The following is a 23109-nucleotide window of genomic DNA, read 5'->3' on the forward strand; positions in this document are numbered from 1 at the left end:
TCCACCATGAGCCTCCATGGGCTGCAGGGGGACAGCCTGCCTCACAATGATCTCCACCAAGGGCTGCGAGGGACTCTGTTGCCTGAAGCACCTCCTCCTCCTTTACTGGCCTTGGTGTCTGCACAGTTGTTTCTCTCACATATTCACACATTTCTCTTTGGCTGCAGTTGTGCAGCTTAAACAAACTCTAATTTGCAATGGAAACTGAAAACAAAACAACAGGTTGAAACAAAATGACAGAAACCAATGTGACATGGCTGGGGGTAATACAAAACCAACCAGCACTCTGAAAACATTTCATGAACTGCGGGTTTGATATAGCAGTCAGGGATATTATTACTACATGACAGCACAAGAATGACAATCCAAAGTGTGCACATGCTCTCTCAAAAAGAAGCGTTTCTCATTCTAGGGTACCCAGAAGAAATAATGACTTGCCTGGGGTGAGGGCTGCAAGGACTCACTCAAAGATAAATCCAGGACAAATAATCACTCACCAAGGAGAAGGTGAGGGCTCTCGATCTCAGGAAGTCTCCTTAAATGGTGTACCTGTTTAAAGGGAGGTCTTTGATCACAGTCCCACTGCTCTGAGAAGTCAACTCAAAGGGGGTCTTCAGCAGGACCCCCATTTTATAGCCAGATTGGATCTGGGCTATGGTCATTAAGAGCATGTTCCAGAAGCTTCTCTAGACCTAAGATGAGGCTGAGGACCATGTTTCTTGACCAGGATCCCACCCCTTCTGCTCCCCCAACCAAGGGGGTGTATGTGACTGGAGCCATCATGCCCTGGGTGGGCAGGGTGTGACGATGGTTGGCATCTGTCAGTGTGTATGTGACAGCCACAATGGTGCACAAAAGGTGTGGAAGAACCAACAGCTGTTGTGTTTAAAGTCTTGGACCTTATTGGGGTGTGTGCAACTCCCACAGTTGTGAAGCTACCAAAGTACTGAAGGGCAGCTCCTCTCACACCACCACTGAGCTGAAATACTCAACACAGAGAAAGGAGACAGGTTGCAGGGTACCGGCGTTCATTGTACAAACTGTACCTTTATCTCTGGAGGAAAGCTGATGCTCTTGGGCTATGGGCTAGCAAGGTCCATGTTCAGAGGTAACTGCAAGGCTAACATTGTTAAGCACAGCGGCGATTTACTTGTGCTAAAACAGGGTTGTCAGAGGAACTTAGATTGTGCTGCGCCCTTGCTTCTAGTGATTTTAAATTACAGTGTTATCTCCTCTTTAATGAACTGGGTATAGCAGGCTTCTAAAATGTAATGCATTCTGGAGAGAGCAAATCTGTGTATATTGTAAGGCGTGAATATTGTTCTGTAGTTGAAAACATGAACCAGGAATATTTTTATTTTTCTGGAGCCCTGATTTTGTCAGTCATTTACTCTTGACTGTAAACACTGGGTAGATGCTACTCTGTTCTGGTGGAGACACAGCCTTGAATTCAGCAGGAGCTGAGATCACTGTCAGGTGGTTTGTTAGCCACAAAAGCAGGAGACTGAAGCTTAAATTCTCTTTTGGAGAATATTTTTCAGCCTTGCAGGGTTGCGATGGTGACTTTGAATGAGGGTTGGAGAGTAAGTGTGGTTCTTTTCATTTCAGATGTGGACTGCCAGACCTAGAAACATATGGCTTCCTTCTCCTGAATGAACAGCTTTTAAAAACATTATTTAAAAGTATTAAAAACTGTTATAAATACATTTTCTGTGCCCCTGTCCTTACAAGATGCGTAATTTCTAAAGCCTGGGTTTCAATCTAACTCAATTGTCTGCTATGTTTCTGAAAACATTCTACACTTTTCCTTCCTCCTTCAGAAAATCTATATCACTGCAGACCTTGGTTGCATGTGGTTGCATTTCCTCCTGCCTATATCACCTTACAAATTAGGCACTACCCTCTTTTGTTAGATGATCCAAAGAAGGATCCTAGGCATGTGGTCTTGTGGATCCAGTAGGCAAAGCCAGGGTGAGACATGCACTTTCCTCATTGCTACCCAGAAATTTGTGGTCTGCTCAGGGTTCCTAGAGTACCTCAGACCAAACAAGTAAAATGGGTTTGTCTGAGAAGGAAGGTCTATAGTTAGTGAGCTGTCATTAACATATTACCAGGTTAGGAAGGCAGAGTCATAAAACACAGAGAAGCATTTATGTTTTGAGAATATTCACTTCTCAGAAGTCAAGGAACTGCAGTACCAAACTGAAAAATCTCAGTGGCCTAACCTGTCAGAGGCTGGATGCTTGGACTTACAAACTGGAGGTATCAGTCTTAAATTGAGCTTTCCAAAAGTGTCAGTGCAACTAAAAAGCTGTATGACATGATGGGATTTTCTGCTAATGCCTTCTGTATTACTTCCTGCTGTGAAATCTCAGCCTCTGTCTGTTCTTGAGATGTGTGAAGAAAAATGATTCAGTTGGAACATATATGAGAAATAGTGCAATTAACAGCGGTTCTGGGGGCCCATTTCCTGTGTGACTCTGGCCATGCATGCATCATAATTCCCTCTAGAACTCTCAAATGTTCAACACAACAGTCTGTAACCATACAAAAAAGATACCAGACTAATGCTTTAAGTGCTTCAGACCTAATTCCCTGAGCTAGTGATCCAGAGCTTTATCAGCTCACTCTGGGCACTGTGGGTATAACACAAAGGTAGGACAGATCAGAAATGGATCCTGGGCAGGCAGTTTCCATAGCAAAACTGGTCCTAGAATTACTACCAAAGCCCTTGTCACCAAAGTCCTACGTTGGTGCCATGTGTTTTCCAGTAGGTTGTTGCCCTTTTCTTTCTTGTCTGTCTGTGGGGGAAAAGGAAGGAGAGAAAGAGAAGGAAAATGAAAGGTGATAGACACAATCATCTTCAAGCAGCAAGGTCTAGCACTGCTTCAACACACATTTTACATCAGTCTTGCAGGCTTCATATCCATCTGTTCTTCCCATCCCTCTCCCAGTCCCAAGTGAGTCTGTTTGTCAGGATATTGTGATGGCCCTTGTCTACTTCTGAAAAATCACACAGAAGACTTTCTGTTAATTTGGTGTCAAAGGATGTCACAGTAGGAGCAGGGACTATAAAGGACCCAGTCTCTTCTCTTTTGGGGGCAAGCTTTTAATTTTTGATCCAAATGTTCAGGTGGACAAATTCCATTAGTCTGTCATGAAGCATTTCTGTAGAATAGATTTGGCACAGCCTTGTATTTCCAGGTGATTGTAGGCTTACATTCATAAGACTGGAGACATATAAGTCCGTTTTTGCTTCCAGCTCCTGATATTGTTTAGAATTGTTGTGCTTTCACTTCTGGATATCTAGACCTGGGTTTTACAGCTCCACTGATATTTTCAGTGGAAAAGAAGCAAACTCTACAAATTATCAAAAAATAAATACAAAAATAAGATTTATCTGCATGTTTCTTTTTCAAGAACAGCTCATCCCTGAATATCTGCATGTCTGAACATATCTGTTCCAGAGTAATTTGTAGTCCAGAGTAGCTTAATTCCCTTTTAAAGATATTGCACTTGAAACTTTCCATTTCCCTTAACCTGAAGGAAGTTGTGGGTGAAATGTCCCAAACAGGAAGCTGTGTTTTGTAGAACTGCTGACCAAACCAACGCACAATTCTTACCAGTGGTTAAAGGAAGAACTGTTCCTGGCTGACATCACAGAATCACGGAATCACAGAATCACAGAACGTTAGCAATTGGAAGGGACCTCAGAAGATCATCTAGTCCAATCCCCCTGCTGGAACAGGAACACCTAGATGAGGTTACACAGGAAGGTGTACAGGCGGGTTTTGAATATTTCCAGAGTAGGAGACTCCACAACCTCCCTGGGCAGCCTGTTCCAGTGTTCTGTTACCCTTACTGAGAAGAAGTTTCTTCTCAAATTAAAGTGGAACCTTTTATGTTCCAGTTTGAACCCATTACACCTTGTCCTATCATTGGTTGTCACAGACAAGAGCCTGGCTCCATCCTCCTGACACTCACCCTTTATATATCTGTAAACATTAATGAGGTCACCCCTCAGTCTCCTCTTCTCCAAGCTAAAGAGCCCCAGCTCCCTCAGCCTTTCCTCATAAGGGAGATGCTCCACTCCTTTAATCATCTTTCTTGCCCTGTGCTGGCCTCTTTCCAGCAGTTTTCTGTCTTTCTGCAATATCCTGTGATGAGGAGTTTCACGGGTCTGTTGCTTGCATTATTTTTCTGTTTTTCTGGAGTTTTCCTCAGACTAACTTTGTTTGAAACTTGCTTCCTTCTGGGTTCCTTGCTCAGCTCATATGTATAAAGATATAGTGAAGAGTCATTCAGCGTCCCAGTCACTCCTGATTCTGTAAAGCTCCAGCTATGGCTTTTTCCCTGACTGGAAAGTTCCACTCTGTTAACAGTTTCTTGGATCAAAGCTGTCCCATACCTATCATCTTTCATAACCTACTTTCATGTCATCTCACTTACCTTGGCAAGTTGCACAGACCCTTTCTGCAGTGCAAACAGAGTTTAAATTACACATTATGTGAACCTACACTTATTCACGACAGATGCTGACTGTGTATGCACACGACAAAATGCATTGTGCCTCTCTCAGGTTACCACTTCAGACTATTTCTGTTACTGGAATTAATGAACTTTGTGTCACTGCTAGAAAACCTTTCTAACCTTTGATTAGCAAGCTTCTTTTGACTTAATTTAAGAGATGTTCCTTTATTATAGCTGGGAATATATTATCTTTAAATATTTTTTTTAATCCTTTTCTTCCTCTCACAGAGTAAATGCTGATGTCTCAGCCCTTCATAGGGAAAAAAAGGGCAGCTGCTTGGTATTGCAGCCCATCTGTCTGCAAAAATGAGACCGAATCCAGTTGCAGCTGAGGTTGCACATGGATTGAAAAATAGTTATTCTGGAGTGCATTTGTTAAACATCTCCATGCTGAAATTGCCCTTTTGATGTCCTTCCTTATGCCTGCAGTTCTGGGTTGTAAATGAAGATCCTGAATGTGTTTAATTGAAGTGAATAGTATTTGTTTCTCTATGGAAGCTTTTAATTGTGCCTTTCCTTCCTTTCTACTGCATATGGTCTCTGTGTACCAGTATAGTATTACGGATCAGGTAAAACAGGGCCAAGTACGGCAGACCACATACCAGATTATGTCTTAAACAACAAGCAACTATAGCCTTGAAAGGATGCTGATTGTGCTGTCATGTCAGCCTTGCTTCAGTGACTGTTGATTCCAGAACAAGTTCTAAGGGTACGAAAGACTTAACCTTAATTAGTTCTCCCATAGCAAATGATGTATGTGCTTGCCATGGCTGGGTTGTACTGAGGAAGCATGTCTTCACTGCATTTGTGGCAGTGGTGTTAAAACCAGTCTCTTTCTACAGTACTATCTTACCCTAGTTGAAGCTTGAGAGCTTGGAGTCTCTATGTATCATGCTTTCTCGTTTGGTACTGAAAGCTTCAAATTTGGTCCTTGAGCTCACTTGAGTCTCAAGGCTTGTGGGCACGGGCAATGGCAAAATGGTGTAATAACAGTACTTCCTCCAGGGATAAGACTGTTTAATGAGATGCTAATTCCATATTCTACTGTGAAAGTAGGTAGTAAAAAGACAGTTATTTTCTTGCCTGGCCTGTGGTAAGAAAAGACAGTACTTAATGTAAACACTCAGGTTCTGGATCCTGGTGACCTTTTGTAGATAGCCACAGGTGTGTTGAGATGCTCTTAGGAATTCTTCTGCTCTCTCTTGGATGGTTTGAGTGGCCAGAGGGCTCCCAAGTGGCTGGGCATCACCTGAATACAGCAGTACTGCTAACATCACCAAAAGCTTGGAAAGGAATGTGGTGGAGGACCTAACTTGGATACGTCCCAGCTGAGTTCATTCAGGTGCGTCAGCTACTATTACAAGTGCACATGCAGGCAGATACAGGAGCTCTCCTGCTGCCAAAAAACTAGCCTGACATCTGACAACAGTTTTGTCTCTTACCTGGTGCAAATACTGCAGTGCTCAGGTTCACAGCAGAGAGAGGTCAATGTAGTTAATGAGCTGTGTGTGGATTCTCTCCGAATCTGGACATTCTCCCTGAATCTGGAGGAGAGGAGACAAGAACACAAGGAACAAGTGCAGAGCTGCAGAATTTTCCACTAAAAGCTAGGTGTTTCTGAAGTCTTATGGTATCTTCCAATTGCTCCATTCTTAAGTTTGCATCAGGTTATTTCTAGTTCCATTTTGGCAGTAATGACATGTTGAGTCATATTTGCTTCCAGCATAGTCCATGGACTAAGAAAAAAAAAAAGGAATAAGAGAATTTAATAGTCATCTTTACTCTATGTAAGAGACCTCATTTGATGCTTCCATGACAGAATTAAGCTACTTGAACAAGCCATTTGTATGGGGATATAGCAGAAGATTTGGCGAGGAGGTTAGTTAAATGTAAATACGCTCAAGTGACTTGCACTTGTCTGTAGAAAAAGCACATACATCACACTAATTGTTTTACTGACCTTGTGTGCTAGATGAGTAGAACCTCTGTGTTAGATAACATAGGCCTGTGAGAAACTTTAGGCACCTTATCACTATGTCTGAGATTCCTGCTTTGTTGTGAGAAAGAGCGGGAGGCTGCACCTGCCTGAAGCCTTGAAATACAGGCGTGCGCTCAGCACGCCCAGTGATCTTCCAGCAGGGCTGAACTGACCAGCGCCTGTGTCCCCCCTTGTGTCACCTCTGCCTGGGAGCTTAGATGTGGCTTCGGAGATCCCCCAGTAGAGAGGTAGCTAATATAAAACTTGCTCTTTGCAATGCATTCATGGCCTCTGGCTCTTCTTGCGATGTGCCTGCGTATGTGTACACACCATTGAATATTGCACACTTCTAATATGAAGCAATCAGTTTGGTTATAAATCAAATGCAGATCTGTGAATACAAGAGTACAATGAAGAGACTGTGCCTGTGTAAAGCATCTATTTACCACAAGGAAAAGATGCATCTTTTTAGCATTCTAGTGGAATCTCCAATGATGAAGCAGCTGTTTTATGCACAAAGTGAAATATGGTGGTCCTTTCTTCAGGGCTATGAGGGACACTGCTCCCCCCACCTTAGAATGCTTAAACAAGAGCAGGATGCAATCCCAGTTTATTGTGCTAGATTTGCTGGTAGGGTATTTAGAACCATGTGCTATACTCCTTGCATAGGGCAAACCTGTAACATAGTGTAGTAATCAAGTTTTTGGGCATGGCTGTCCCCTCAGCGTCTCTTTCAAATCCTGACTTTTCTGTTGTTCAGATAAGACAACAGCTGTGTCTTTGGCTGGTCCCCTGCTGTACCTTCTATTCTGCGGGACAGCAAGAGGGACAGAATATCTCTGGAGAACAGGGTTAGTAGATCTACAACAATAGGCAGCAGTTCCCAAAGGAAAAATATGTTTGCATGAGATATAATTGGTGTCTGAGCAATCCTGACTACCATTTGCAATACTTGCTCTAGAGTGCTGGAGAAGATAACATTCATACAAGTCAAGTAATGAATGCAAGATAAATGAAGCTGTGTTGCTTAGATAGTAAGCTGTTCCCATGTTGTGCTGGTTAGCTGAATCAAGGTACATGCAGTTAGTCAGTTTTCTTCTTAGTAACTAGCACTGTCCATTGGCTTGGGTTTAGTCTGAGAATAATAAGATGGCACCCTGGGATAAAGTTAATGTTTTCTTTGAGTAGTTTTCCAGTGTTCGGGATTTGGTTTGAAGAGAATGTAAGAACTCAGTGATATCTCTGCTGTTGTCAAGGGAATGAGGGGCTTTTCAGCTGTCCAGGTGCAGGTGTAGCATAGCCTCTGGGAGGGAATATAACAAGACAACACCTTAGATTGACATCCAGGTTGATCAGTGATGCATTCCATCCCATGAATGTCATGCTTCACATATAAGCGGGAAGTTACTGGGGACAGTTTTTGTTTTTTGATGGCCTCTCTCTCCTGTGCCGCGCTGTTGATCTCTCAGTGTCACTGGACTCACCGTGCTTGCAGTGTCTGCCCTCTGCCGTTCATTCTTGGGAGTGTGCGCCCCAGCAGCTAAGTATCATTCTTCTTTCATTATTGTTCTGTTAAAATCTTAATTCAACACATGGGTCTTTCTTGCTTTCCCCTTCCTTCCCCCCTGTAAAGGAAAGGCAGAGCGAGTCGCTGTTTACTGTTTCAGCTGCTGCCCAGGGCTAAATGGTAACATTTTTAAAATCCAGATGAATTCAAGGAGTCAGAGCAACAGACTTACACAGCCATTTCCTTGTCTTTTTCACTAGATAAGCATTTATAAAAGCACATTTTGTTTTTAGGATTGCATTATTGTATCTTTCACCTACGTAATATTTCTGTGAGCTGTGTGTTTTCTAGAGCTGTGAGGTATTGAAATCTTGTTTTCCTCATCTTTCATTCCTAAATAGGATATCATATCCTCAGTCTCAAATATAGCAACATTTAAAAATAGTCTATAGAAAATTTTCATAAAAACTGTTTTGCCCTAGGACAAAAGTGTTCCATGCCCTTCATTTTTCTTTTGCCTCTCCTGCAACAAAAAGAAAGTACAGAAACGACATAAATGATTTTTTTTGGCCCAATTATCTCCTGACCCTTGAGCTTTTCTGAGTAATTCTGTAGACTGAGGTAACTCCATACTATGCTGAAAAATGCATGGATGCATGCAGACATGGCCTATCTTTTAAAAAGTGTGAAAGACCTACTGATGGAATACCAAAAATAGAACAAGCACAAACAAGGCTTGCAAGAGGTCTTTGCTCCATTGATCTTTAAGAGGGCTGTGGGACTTTTGTCTCCTGAAGTAAATTACTATAAAATTCTGCAAGAAAATTTACCTTCCGTCTTTTAAGAACATTTGTGCTGAGATCTGCATGTTCTAGAAGGATTGTGCATGTCTCACTACGATGGACACTTAATGAGACACCAGGAATGAAAGAGGCACCAAGAACAAAGCTGAATCTGCTTTTTGCCAGGACAAAGATTTTAAGCTTTCTAGGTGAGATACCATCATCACCTAATAACCCAAGAATGACAGTTTTGAAAATAAGCTCTACACATCTTGCCTGATTATGAGACTTTAAGCATGAACAACAGTTCAATGAACTTTTGTTGTAATTAGACATTAAGAAAATTATTTCTCTTGTTTTATATTTTTATTCTCAATTAAAAAAAAAAAGAATTCAGCTTGCATTTGCACTTCCAGTCTCTCCGAATATGAAACAATGTAGTATGTTAATGACTGCCTTGCCATTGTGATTTTTTTTAATTACTTTTTTTTACAAATAAAGCCATATGTTTCAGGCTGAAAGAGACTTCAGTTCTTTGTTTCTCTTGACAGAGTTTTGGTATCTCAGATCTCTTGCAAGCTTTGAACTCAGCAGGGTCCAGCTGCTCCAACACTGCTTCCTCTCCACCTTTTTGGGATCTTTTTTGTTTTTGCAGCTTTCTGAAAATAGTCCATTTAGTGACCTGCATGGAATTCTGCTAAGTTCCATAGCAGCAGCCATGGCCAAGCCCATTGGACAGACAAGAGTGTTTAGAATACACTGGGCATAACGTGTGGAGTTCTTTAATGAACTGATTCTGTCTACAGTTGCTAATAGCACTAAATTATGGAGATAGGTGGCCAAGAAAACAAATTTATCTATTACATGTCTGTTTCACCAAATTGAGATACTCAGTGCTTCATTCTAATCTTGCCTGCAGGCAGCAGGACATTGTCAACTAATTTCAGGAAATCCATGTCCTAAAGTTTCACTGTTGCCCCATTGGAAAGGCTACAAGGGGTGTGTGTGTGTATGTGTGAGGAGAAAGGAGACTGCTCATGCTGTGTAACTTTTCTGTGAATCAAAGACAGTGGGAAGCAGGAGGTGAAAACAGGCTGGGAGCATCTGCAGGGCTTCTTGACCAGGACAGCAGTGGTAGCATGGAGGTAGCTCCCTCAAGCCACAGTGATGAGCAAGCCTAGGGATCAGTGGCAGTGAAAGGTCAGATTGGGTGTGGCTGCTGGAGGGATGCAGGCAGGACTTCCTCATGAAGTGACCCCAGAGAAGGGAACGGCCTAAGGCTCTGCAGCAGGTGACACAGAGACTCCTGGGTGAGAACTCACTCAGTGCAGGTTCAGGGCTTTGAAGCACCTCTGATGTGAAGCTGAAAACACACTTCTCTGCCTTTATTACACCAAGAAACCCCTTGCAGCCTGGACTCCACATCTGCACTTCTATGCAAAAGACAATGTTCTTGTTCTGCCCAGATATGTGTATATACCCCTTTGCTAATTCTGGGCCAGCTTTGGCGGTGCTCTGCAAGGATAGGGATAAGAAAGGTGCCACACAACTCGCTTTGTCAAGAAAACTTCAGGCACTGACAAAGAATCCTGTCACTTCAAATTACGTCAAATCTGTTAATAAGTCTGTTGGGGTTATGACATGGATGATATTAGAAGTCAAGTCTCTGCAGTAATTTTTTTTTTTTTTTTTTTTTTAATAAATTTAGGGAAGGTAATGGCTTTTGATAACTTCTGGAAGTCCTGGAGACACACTTTGCCTTTTTCTGTCTGAATTTTTCCTTCCAAATTTGTCTGTTCGGGGTTTTATTTATTTTCGATCAGTGCTGCATCCTATGCAAACTGAAATAGGCCAAATGGCAGAGGGAAGAGTGTGGCAGAATGCAAACCCCCCCTCTCTCCCCCTCCCTCCTTCCATATGGAAGGAGTAGACACATCTCCCTCTCTCTCTGCTGTTTGAGGCTTGCAGCTTATTTTGTTTGGCCCCAGAGCACCCTGGCCAGGGCCGTTAGGAGAAGGGAGTGCCAAGGTGCCAGGGAGCCGCTGGGCACCCGCGGCCAGTGTGGGGTATGTTTGGAGGCTTCAGGGGCGCCCCACAGCCAGGGTGAGGGTGCAGAGAAGCTTCTGGAATGCCTACAGTCAGATCTGATCAGGCTATAAAAAAACGGGACTCTCGTCAACACGTGTGGCCTTGCGCATGATCTCTTGGAGTTACAAGCTTAGCCACTGTCGCCAGGAACCATGGTGCACCCCTCCCCGTCCCCGGACAGAGACTCCGCTTGCCTTGCCGCCACGTGTGTAAGTAAAATTAACCCTCGCAGGATTGCAACTGTATCTACTTTCCATGTACATTTGCATGTGTATTTATACTTTCCGTGCACATTTGCACACATACTTTCCATGCTCAATATGAGCACGTGTATAAATTAATCCTTGCAGAATTGCAGAATCGTGAGTATATTTTCCTCCTGTGCTTCCACATGAGCACGTGTAATATTTAGTGCACATTTGCACTTGTATTTCTCCTCGCAGGATTGCGAGTGTATTATAAATTTACCCTCGCAGAATTGCGACTGTGCACTTCCTGTACTCAATACAAGTATGTATATCCCCTTAAAATAATCCCACACCATGTTCGGGCAAGTGTGTACTCTTCCTGGACTCAGGGGATGCTCCGGCATTGTTTTAGGTGAAGCCATGTGTATGGACACTGTGGACCTCCTGTTGTATTAGTTGCCGCCCCTTAATAATTTTCCTCAACTGATATCCGAACCTGTATTTAAGTCACTTTTGGGGTGCTAAAACACTGTTTCTCACCGGTTTAATAAAAGTTGTTTTGGACCCTGTTGTCCCTTAAACTAATCTCAGGGTGCCTTCGTGACAAAGAGCGAGCTAGTTTGGCTAGTTGGTATGTATGTGAGCGTATATATTATGTTTCTGACTGTTGGTGTATGAAGAAACTGCTGAGAGCAGACCAAATTTAAAGAGTTTCTTTCTGGGTTTTGTGTGTCTGAAAGCACTGTTATTTCCTGACTATGAAAATTAGACAGCTTCTTATGACAACTTTGTCTCCTTTACTCAAAAACTACCTACAGACCCTCAGGCTTGAGAAAACATGAAAAATCACTGACTGAGAATATGTTAACATTTCTTCAAGCAGAACTTGATTGTATGCAATAAGCTGAGGTTTACAAGCACTTAATTTGAGTAACAGCCCGTTCCAAAGTACATTTTCCTCCGTGTGGTATAGTACCACCCCACTGATGTCACTGTAGCTGCTGGGAAGCATCACAGCACCAGTGTATTACCAAGTATCCACATTTCTTCAAGAGTATTAAGAAAGGTGCATAATTTATTTATTTGTAAGATTTTCCTGCCTTTTCTGATAGGTAAGACTTGCCTCTCACCCGAGGGAGAATTCATGTTGTTCTGACAGCTTTAATCTCTCTGCTCTCTTTAGATGGTTTTGAGCCTGCTGCCAATTGTGAAACTCTGTATATATGTATTAAACATGTCATGAAAGCTGTTGTTATACGGTGTTGTTTCAGTCTCTGTTAGCTTTTCTTTAAAACAGCAGGGAGAATCCAGTCAGCAAGACTGCCTGCCAGGCTAAGGTTTTCTGGGCTTCTTGGATAGACTCATCATCCTCATTTGTCAGTAACCATGGGGACAACCATCGTTTTTCAAGGCAACAGAAAAGGTCTGGAATCTGTCACCAGCATGGATTTAGGAAATTTGCAGCAGCAGCAGCAGAAATTTGCACACTTAGCAATGTGGGGTTTTTTTTATTCAGCTGTTCTTTCTGTGCCAAAGTGAGTAATTTACTTAAAGGAGGGAAGTGGGACTGGAACAATTGTAAATCATAGAATTATAGAAAGGTTTAGGTTGGAAGGGACCTAGTTCCAAGCCCCATGCTGTGTGCAGGGACACCTTTCACTAGACCAAGTTGCTCAAAGCCCCATCTGACTTGACCTTAGACACTTCCAGGGATGATGCATCCACAGCTACTCTGAACAACCTGTTCCGGTGCCTCAGCGCCCTCATGCTGAAATGAATAGGTGTCTTACTGACCTGGAAATAAGCCTGAAACCACAGGTCGACCCAGGGAGCAGAAATGCATTTAAGTGTGCCCGTTCTTGGCTGTGTAAGACACTTATGCTGAATGGATCTGAAAAAGTAAACAAATAGTTCTATGTCTGCTTTGAGCTTTGAATTTCATTAAGAATTTGAATGAATTGGAACTTGAATGAATTCTTCATTTATTACAATGGTAATGGTCCTTATTAGCAATCCCCACTGTATTAGAAAGAACAGAAAATGTCATTTTCAGAGATCATATGATTTCTCAGTGGGGCTCCTTAAGTGAACTTGGCATCAGTTCTTTGTGTATGAGAGAGGAATTACTAATGCATTTTAGTAGGTGTATTAGTTATAGTTAATTAAAAAATTGTGATAGTTGCTTTGGTCCTACTCAGTATTAGTGTGTCAACACAGTATTTCGTTCGTGCAAGCACCACTTTGCAATATCACATGATATGTTCTTGAAGGGCCGTTATATTTTTCAGCTGAAAAGATTGGCATGACATTTACTTTTTTGATGGAAAATAGTAATTTGGTAGCTAATAAAACTGTGGAAGGAAAAGAATCTGCACCTTTATATCACAGTTGAAGAAGCAGGAGGCAGATAATAGAGGCATCTTTGTTCTTATCACTGAAGAAATGTGCAAACATTTGCAGGAAAGCAACTTTTTACAGCAAGCATGAAGCTATGCTCCTCTGTTTCCAAAACATTCCTAAAAACATTGTCTTGTTCTTCTCCTAAATGGCTGAAGAGCAGAGGCAGAACTACTTTTTATACTTGTAAAGAGCAGCAGTTTAATGCAGACATGAGAAAGACAATCCTTCCTGGCTATTGTCTTATTGTACTGATGTGAGGAAGATTTTTGCTTCCAAAACAGTTATGATGGCCTTGATCCCTATGTGCCAGGCCCCTCCCTGCCCTTCCCCTCTTTGTCAATGGGACAGAAAGATCAGGCAAACAACTAGACTGCCCCAGTGGTGTGGAAAAATCAAAGGATATATTCTGACCAGCTGATAGTATGTACTGGTTCTTTGTAGATGAATTATTTTGATCTCATCCTTGACAATAAAGAATTTATCTAGGCAATAAAGGGTTCTTGAACTGGCTCTAGTCTGAATATAGTGACCCTGTATTATGTAGTTTGCAACCTCTTTTGCTCGTGTCAGCTTTCCATTAGGTTGTGCCAAACTCTGCGTTGAAATGGGTGTCACCTGGTGGAAGCTGACTCAAGAATAGTAAGAAATCAGAAGCTGTCTTACATTGTGCGCCTCTGCAGAACACAAAGTCTTGGAGCGAGATTGGCATCTAGATTCATTGCTGCTTTACAGACAGGGAGACTGAAGAAAGGAGATGAAGATGAAGCAGGGCATGTCTGAAAAGCTCACAATGTACAGGCAGTAAATCTCAGAAGAGAAGGGAGCACAGAAAATCTTACTGGACAGAGACCCTGAAGAGCTCAGTTCATTCATTCTTTTCCAGTCTCATTTTCAAAGAAGAGTGAGACAAAAAACTATGGGAAAGCTCAAGTCATCAAAACTACTTTGTAGTGTTGAGAACTCTCAGAATGAAAGACAAAATGAAGTTGTGCAGCATATCCATCATCAACTGCTTTTTATTCCTTTCTGTTTGGCCTGTCTGGTTGCTAAAAATCTGAAGGCCGCTACTTTGTTTTCACCCAGTCCTAAGAGGGAAAGTTTACATTCCTGCTGGTTTTAAACAAAGTCACAGGAGTTATTTGTGTACAAGTTAAAGACCTATGAGTAGTAAGTTTGGGGCTGTTTCATTTTTGGGAGACAGAGAAACTCACGGATGATTCAGTTGATTTTTCAAGGCATTGTGGAAGTGTGTTGCAGTAACACTGATAAAATCCAAACAACTTCTAGAGATCAGTGGGTTAGGTCTGGCTGTAGAATACATACTCTTTACTTTCCTTTTAATTTGAGAATGAACTAGCTTCTTCGCTAAAATGTTGTTTAGTGATCATTCATCTATCACCGTCTTAGCTGCAGGGGAGGTTGGTGATATACTAGAAACACATTTTTCTTTGTGTGAAAGGAAGTACATTGCTGTACAAACATAACGTGTTTAGGAGCCTTGCTGTTTCTTGTCTATATTTTGTGCTAGGGAGAAGTTACATTCAAGTCTCCCCACCATTCTGCTCCTGTAGACTGTAGTTTTGAGCTTTTACTCTGTCTCCAACTAAGGTGTATATATAAATCTGTATCTCACCATGATGCTTATCTGACTGTTTACTAGATCACAATAGGCAGTGATACATCCCACTGTGTAAAAGTAGGCCAAGGTGTCTACATGAGGTATTGACATGGCAAATATGTATCCAAACTTACAAAAGGTAGGAGTGTGCTTTACCTGAAGCTTGATGCAGCTTTGGACTTCATTTGCTGGGTTGTAATTCTATAGGAAATCTCACTCAAGGGGCAGACAGAGGCAACTGAAAGTCACAATGGGCTCCCGCCTACTGTAACAGGAGGCCAGATACCCAGTGCACATGGATGCATCTCTGAGCAGAAACTTGAACCTAGCCGTCCTTGTTGGGAATTGGATTTCAGCCTGATAGTGAGACCCGCCTGGATGCCTTCCTGTGTAACCTCATCAAGATGTTCCTGCTCTAGCAGGGGGATTGGACTAGATGATGTTTCGAGGTCCCTTCCAATCCCTAACATTCTGTGATCTGTGAACCGCTCTCTCAGCCAGTCTAGTTCATTCAGGTGTGAACAGCAGATGTAACAACTTTGATGGAGAAAAGTAAATGAGTTAGAAATACAGCACCATATTTTGAGGGCAGGTGGAACAGGGTTTCGGTTTGTATTTTGTCTAAAAGAAACTCACCTTCTGGTGTGTATTTTGGCTGCACCAGATGACAAAGTTAATGTCACAGCAGCCACGAGGAACAATTTGAAAGCCTCGCTGTAACACCTAGGGGATTTGGACAAAAAACGCTTGAACATGATCTGATTCCCTTAGATACAATTCGTAGTGGGGAAAAATTTGCATATGAAATACCTTTTATTTAATGAAGTCTTTATATAAATGCCAGCCTAGACTTTCCTAACAAATTAGTTATTAGATATCTTGACTTATGGAGAGAGCCCTGTAATAAGCCCTGTAATAAGGCTTTTTTCTTGATGGCAAGTACACCATTTTCATGAACCTTAAGATGCAGAAAGGACTTCTTATATACCAGAAATAGGCTTTGCATTATGACCTTGATGAAAAAGGTCTCTCTCCAGTGAAATCAATAAAATATTCTTAGTTCTGGTTCTGAAATGGTGTTGCAAAAATGAATGACCTATTCCTGCGCTGGGACAGTACTTTGTGATTAGCTCCAGATGTTTGGATGATGTAATAAAAATACTGCTGTGATTTAGAAACTCTGAGACATCTGTTGTCCTGTCTGTTTGATCTAAATATGTCTCAACCACAAACAGTACTTCCATAAAACCACCTAAAAAATTTCATCAGGGCATGCCTGGTTCAGGTAAACCTCTCACTGCTTCCTCTGACACCTGTGATTGAGAGGGGGAACTTCTGAAACATCCTCTGAGATCTAAACCCACACATATGCAGCCCTCTTGAAAAGCAGGTATGGGGTGCTATTTGTCTGCAATATGAAATCGGATTTGTGCAAAAAAAATCTTTTGATTTCACTTAATTACCTTACCTAAAGCAATGGTATGTGCAAATTTCCATCATCCTTTCCTCAATTAAGAGTGGCCAAGATGTTCCTATTAATCTCTTCCTTTGTAAGTCATCCTTAAAAATCCTAATCCTGTTCCATATAGCTTTTGTGCCAAATAGCTTTGCATGTCAATATTTAGGAGAATTTTTTTATTTTCCTTTTTTTTCCAAACCAGTAACAAATTGAGCACTGCTCCTGCAAGTTGATTCTGTGAGTTTGTTTTCTATGTGAAAGCTGGATTGATATCAGTCAGATATTGAAGGGGTAGGTCATAGGAGGTGGTGCTCCTGTGACAGAGGTTCCTTCAGTTCAGATGCAGGATCTCTTTGGGTATGTACGCTTCTCCTTTTCCTTGAAAAATTCACTTCAGTCACTTTCAGTTGCCATTTAAACCACTTATGAGATCTCACAGAGTCACGGAGTGTTTGAGCTTGGTAGGGATCCACAGCGGTTGTCTAGTCCAACCCCATTCTCAAACAAGTTGACCTGCAGAAGGCTGCTCCGGCCTGTGGCCTATGAAGTTTTTAATATCTCCACAGATGGAGACTCCACAGCCTCTTTCTGCAACCCCCAATTTTCTTTTCTTATGTTTAAATGGGATTCCCTATATTTCAGTTTATTTACATTATCAAGTCTCCTGTCACTGGGCATCAGTGAGAAGAATGTGGCTCCTTCATATTCTTTCCGTTTCATCAGGTATTTATGCACACTGCTGAGACCTCCCTGTACCTTCCTTGTCTTCTTCAGGATACACAGTTCCAGCTCTCTCAGTCTCTCCTTGTATAGGGAGTCATCTTGTATAGAGAGTTTTCATGGCCCTTTGCTGGCTCACTCCAGTAGCTCCATAACTCTCTTGTATCTGAGAGCCTAGAACTGGGTACATAACTCCAAATTTGGTCTGAGTAGAAGGAAAGGATCCCCCAGTCTGCTGTCGACAGTCCTAATGGAACCCAGGCTGTTGACCTTCTTTGTTGCAAGTACACATTCCTGGCTCATGGTCAACTTGTCTACCAGGACCCTAAGACCTTTACTGCAAAACTACTTTCCAGACAGCTGACCTGCTTTCCAGCTGTTTTGCTGTGGAATGTCTCCCATGTGTTCCTGAACAACTGAATTACTGCTTTTCAGAATACCAGATGACAATTTAAACCAACAAATCTCACATGAAAGTAGATCTGAATGTGCTTGTATTATTTGACTTAATACCTGATTGCCTAGTTCTTCAGCATATATGGATCAAGGGAAAACTATTAGTTTGAAATGCCTGCCATGCTTCTTGTCTTCTAAACAAACCACCTCTGAGATGCTTTCCGTCATGAAATTTTTTGTCCATTGGAGGCAGGATTGTTTATTATTGCACATGTTGTCCTGGAGCTTTAGCCATTTATTTGTTCTTCCTGTGACCTTGTCTAGAGATGTTGGAAATAATGTTGATTGAAACTCCAAAATGATTAGTGATTATTTTAGCATTGCCTGTCTTCTCTTTGTGTCAAGGTAGATCTTATGGTTGGGCTGTGAAAGCAGACAAAAAGACCCAAGCTCATCAATGAACAGATTCAGTAAATGTGTTCTTCCCCTCTGATTCCTTAGAAGCTAAAAAGTAGACTTGAGAACAGAACTACTGTTTTTTCTTCCATTTGTGCCTTTAATTGCAGCATCTCAGTTGCATGTAAATTAATGCTCTGGAGCCTTCACTGATGAACTGCTAAAACCAGAAGCAGTGAATCCAAGGAATCCAGGGAATATTAACAACAAAGTCTAAAGTTTAGAATGAAGAACAAATGAGACAGAAAAGTAGCTTTTCTATACCACAAGTAACACAAAAGATCAGAATGAAAATGTAGTGTGAAATATTGCTTCTCATACTACATTTCCTTCCAATTAGTTAACAGTGATACCACTGTGCAGCATTCTGCACATCTAGAAGATGACTTTGAAATCAGGGGTGAATTAAGAGAACCCTTGAGGATCCTGAAACTACATTCTTGTTCTTGTAGTTGTCCTGTTTGCTGAATAGCTGCAAAACCAAATGCCTAAAGTATTCAAAATCTTTGTCTTGTCTAAGATTAAAGAAACTCTATTCAATTTCATGCCTTACATGATGATCTGCCTTGTTATTATAACTTAATGATAGCCTAGAAGTACAGGGCTTTTCAAAAAGATGGACCCAAAATGCCTTGTGTTGTGGTTTCAAATTGTGTTCACTACAGTACTTAGAGGGAAAAAATATTTCTGTTGCTAAATTCTGCTTCACAAGTAACTAAGTGTTACACTGTCTGAGTAGCTCTAAGTGAAGAGAAGCTAAAAAGAGATAAACTCAAGAAATTATTGAACCCAAATCAGTTTTATCAGAGATAAACAGAGGGGCATGCAAGAAGCCTCCTCATTTGTATAGTTGTGCAAGGGCTTTGCACAATAACGAAGAGCTGGCTCAGGAGCACACAGGGGCTGAAAACTTGGATCCAGTGTGCATGTAGGTGTAGAAGGAGGACCACACAGAGGTATGATCCCACCTACATAATAAGCATTAGAGGTCGTGGTGTCCAAGGGCAGATAAGAGACCTACAGAGGTACTGCTTCTTTCTGATCTGTGGTAGTAGCCTAGAAATCAAAAACTCCAAATGTTTGCTAATGCAAGACACTCCAAAATCAATCTTCAGTCACTTGACTGAGCTGATGGAGTGAAAACATTGTGTGGATGGCAGCTGGCCTTCTCAGGACTACAAGCTAATTGTGTTGCCATCATGCAAGTCTACAGATGTATTCTCTTCCTCTTGCAGCCATGCTTCTCCCACCTGTGCCAGGTAATCCACCTGGTCAGGCTGGGTGCTTTGCCCACCTCCCGCTTGTGTGGGGAGTGCACCTCCTGATCAGTGGAAGGAGAAACTTTTCCAGATGCAGAAGGAGTGGAAGGAGGTCCTGAGTGTGGGGAAGGAGAAAGACAGCATCATGGTGGTTTTCCGACATTCTTACAAAGCTGACTTTCTCTTGTGCTTTCCCTAGGGGCTACAAAAGACATGGGGAAGATGCTGGGTGGGGATGAGGAGAAAGACCCAGATGCTGCCAAGAAAGAAGAGGAACGACAGGAAGCCCTCAGGCAAGAAGAGGAAGAGCGGAAAGCCAAATATGCCAAGATGGAGGCTGAAAGAGAAATTATGAGACAAGGAATTCGAGACAAGGTAGGGATCTGGCTTTCAGCACACACTGGGCAACTCATGATGCTCAGTGGAGAATTGCTGTTTTCAGCTGATTCGTGACCAGTTCCCTGTGCACCTGGATAGAGCCAGGTAATTACTTTGCCACACTGAACTTTCTAATCTTGATCACTGTCCCTGGAGCTCTGCCCCAGTTTAAACATGCCTCCCACACTAAAAAGCTCTGCTCAGTATAAGAGATGTTCCCTATGGAGTGCCTACCTCTGTGCAGGTTACAGTGCCCTAAGAACACGTCTGGGAAAAAGCTTCAAAGTCTCATCACATAGCTGAAAACAGCTGTCCTTAAACAAAACAATGTGTTCATTGGGCAAAACTTGTGACCTAATCCTTATGATTCAGGAGAGAAGCTCAGATAAGGATGAATTATTCTGATGGCAAAGTGCATCATGTAAAGGGGTGCAGAGAATTGTTCTGCAAATAAATTTGGCATTATGGTTCTAAGAAAATAAAGTACTGACAAAGAATTGTGTACCTGTGGCACTGTCAGATAAAGGTATTCATATGATCATCTAGAAGAGGGTATTAGTTATCAGAAAGACAGATTATGAACCCCTACCTGGTCAAATTTTTTTTGTTTTATAATGTATTTAATGAATATATATCTAGATAGTGTAATGTATTAATCTAAACATATCAATGTGTGTAGTATATGTTTAATGTAGGTTTATAGGTGGAACTGTTTCTAAGAGGTGACATAGGTCTGTAGGTCTGTATTAGAGGGAAAAAAAAAAAAGAGTAATGAATTTCTGAGTTGCAGGCAGGTGGGTTAATCCTCTGTTTTCAGTGGTCACTGTCTTTTCTGCTAGACCATTGAATTGTTCCCAGAGGTAGACGGGGTTGCATTTTTCTTGCTGTTGCACAAATGGCTGTAAAAGCATTTAAGAGACTTGAGATGCCTTCTGTTACAAATCCACGGTGATCTAGACTAGAATTCACATGCTCATGAGTAGGATGCACACAGCCTGAGCTTGGATGAAACATCCACCGAAGAGGGATTTCCCTGGGATACTACTAGCTATTCAGTCTTTGCTGAGTCAGGCTGAGTACTGGGTGGTGAGGTCTCTTGGAAATGCCTGCTCTCCTGAGCGATATGGCAAAGGGTCGGCTCTGCAGAGAGAGTAAACAGGGATACCTGGAGGAATGTTATTTGACCAGTTTTTCTTGTAATGTGGTGGATTACCTTTTAGTTTAGGAAGAGGACGTCCTGTTTTGGGCCCTGCATGCAGCTAGTGAAAACACAGGATCTCAGTTTCCTGTGGTTGTTTTTTCTCCAGGTAACATGCATTTGAAAGTTGAAGCTGTTTTCTGCAGAATCAGAAAAGATAGATAAAGCTGTAGAAAGAAGCTGGTTTTGTGTTTGTTTTTTAAGTTTGACAGTTCTGTGAAAGAGAGAGATTATTTTGTCCTGACAAAGAGATGGATTTGATGATATACAAGACAGTTTCCAAGTATTGTGAATTGATGGCTGGAAATCTAAAACAAATGTTAAAAGAACAGGAAAAAAAAAGGGCTGGATTATTTCCTCCATTACTTGTTTATTTAGAAATTATCTTCATTTCTTTGCCAACTCCAGTAAAAGCAGAAATATAGAGAAGAAAACTGAAACAGAGGTTCTGTCTGGTATGTGTACCTACACAAGTTATTGTTAGCAGCTCTGAGTTAAATTCAAGAAGTTTCAAGTATTAGGTACTTCCCTGATATTTGCTCATTTCTCACATGAAAGAGTGAGAAATGAGCACGTGAGTTGAGCGAATGGGAACAGATTATTTATGCAGAATACAAGTTTGAGACTGTGTATCATGAACCCACAAAGTTCCTCTCTTAGTGCAGCTGCAGGATGTTGAGGAAACAAGCCAGAGAATCACGGCTTCATCAGTTACTATGGCTCTAGGTGAGGTCTACAGAAAGGACAGGCTCATCATGTTCATTGTTTTGGACTTTTTGCCTTGGCACTTCAACAAGTGTGATGAATACACTCTCTTGTTTAAGGCTTCAGGAAATGTAGAAGCTATGCAGAGCTTCAAAAGGTTACCATAGATATGTGCTAACTTCAGGTTTTAAATTCAATCTGTTACATTGAGCTACATATGCCCTCAGCTCAGCATGGCAGCTGGGCACAGAAATGACTTAGGGAAAGGGTAGAATGAATTATAGAGCAATAAAATATTTTCTCACAGAAGAATATGCAGCATTTTTGTTTGGAATGAATTTTTAAGGATGACATTTGGACACGACATTTTGAAATAACTAGACAACTAGTTGTCTGCCAGCTCATACCCAATATTAAAGTCCAGCATCTGAAACTGAAAATGGATTGAAAGCATGTAAAAAACAAAACTATGGTATACTCTAACTTTCTTTTACCCCAGGATGTGTGTATGCAGCTGGCTTTCTGATCTGATCTGGGCTTGCTTTCAGCACTACTGCCTCACCAGGATTCCTGCTTTCCAAACTGAGCATGAAATCTGCATGAGAAATATGGATGGTGGCAAGTGGAAAATTCAAATACAGGAGGAGTTAAGGTTGTCTCTGCAGTTGTAATTGACCCTGTTGGGCTCTGTGTAAAGATTTTGGCACAGTGCTTAATTCATACTTTTAGGCTTCTCAGAACCTCGGCTCTCCCATTGCACAAGATGAGGTCTGCTTTTCTTAATAAACAGATGTTCAGTATTTCATCTCAGCCACACCTTACAATGTGTGTTCTCAAGCTTATTTGCTATGCAGTATACAAATTCTGATGACAATATAATGAATTTCCTCATTTGACTTAATTCTTTGTTATTATTATGCTTCCACTAATACAGTTCATGAGTTCATTCCAACCACAGTTTCTTCTGAGATCTGTCTGGGTGAGGGACAAGGAGCTTTTCCTATTCGCAAAGTACAAAAGCAGAAGGGTCATTATGTGATTAAAGCCTTCACGGCAGAATAATGTTAACATCCTTTTGGATGAATGAGCCTCTATGACACAGTGAGAAATGGTCAGGGCTTCCTAGTGCTTTTATTTGCAGTAGAGAAATGGTGAAGTCCTTCTGTCTCTGGATGTGTGCCATTATTTCTTCTCATTTTTCTTACTGGGCCATTAAATGCTCACAGTGTTTAGGCAGCAATATCCTCTGCAGTATTTGGAGTTGTCTATGTCCCAGGAAAACCATGAAACCTGTTTAGTTCTTTGTAGATATATAAGATGTGATTTCAAGGTGTTCCATGGTTTAAAGTAGGTGGTACTGGAATTTACTTCTAGAAAAATGAGAACATTTGGGTTGCTGGCAATGGGAGAAGTCCTAAATTAGAGCCTCTGTTCTGTCTAGTAGGAA

At 41.6% G+C, this 23109-nt stretch overlaps 1 protein-coding gene across 1 annotated transcript in view; it reads left to right on the forward strand.

Moving 5' to 3' along the window:
* The window catches only part of CPLX1 (complexin 1), a 77832-nt gene that overhangs the window by 29087 nt on the left and 25636 nt on the right, over positions 1-23109 (forward strand). The window contains exon 3 of the mRNA XM_082075647.1: positions 19581-19756. Within this exon, the coding sequence (XP_081931773.1) occupies positions 19581-19756 (176 nt within the window). The remainder of the gene's footprint in view (positions 1-19580; positions 19757-23109) is intronic.

Source organism: Streptopelia decaocto (assembly GCF_964273445.1).
Source record: "Streptopelia decaocto genome assembly, chromosome: Z".
NCBI classification, from domain to species: Eukaryota; Metazoa; Chordata; class Aves; order Columbiformes; family Columbidae; genus Streptopelia; species Streptopelia decaocto.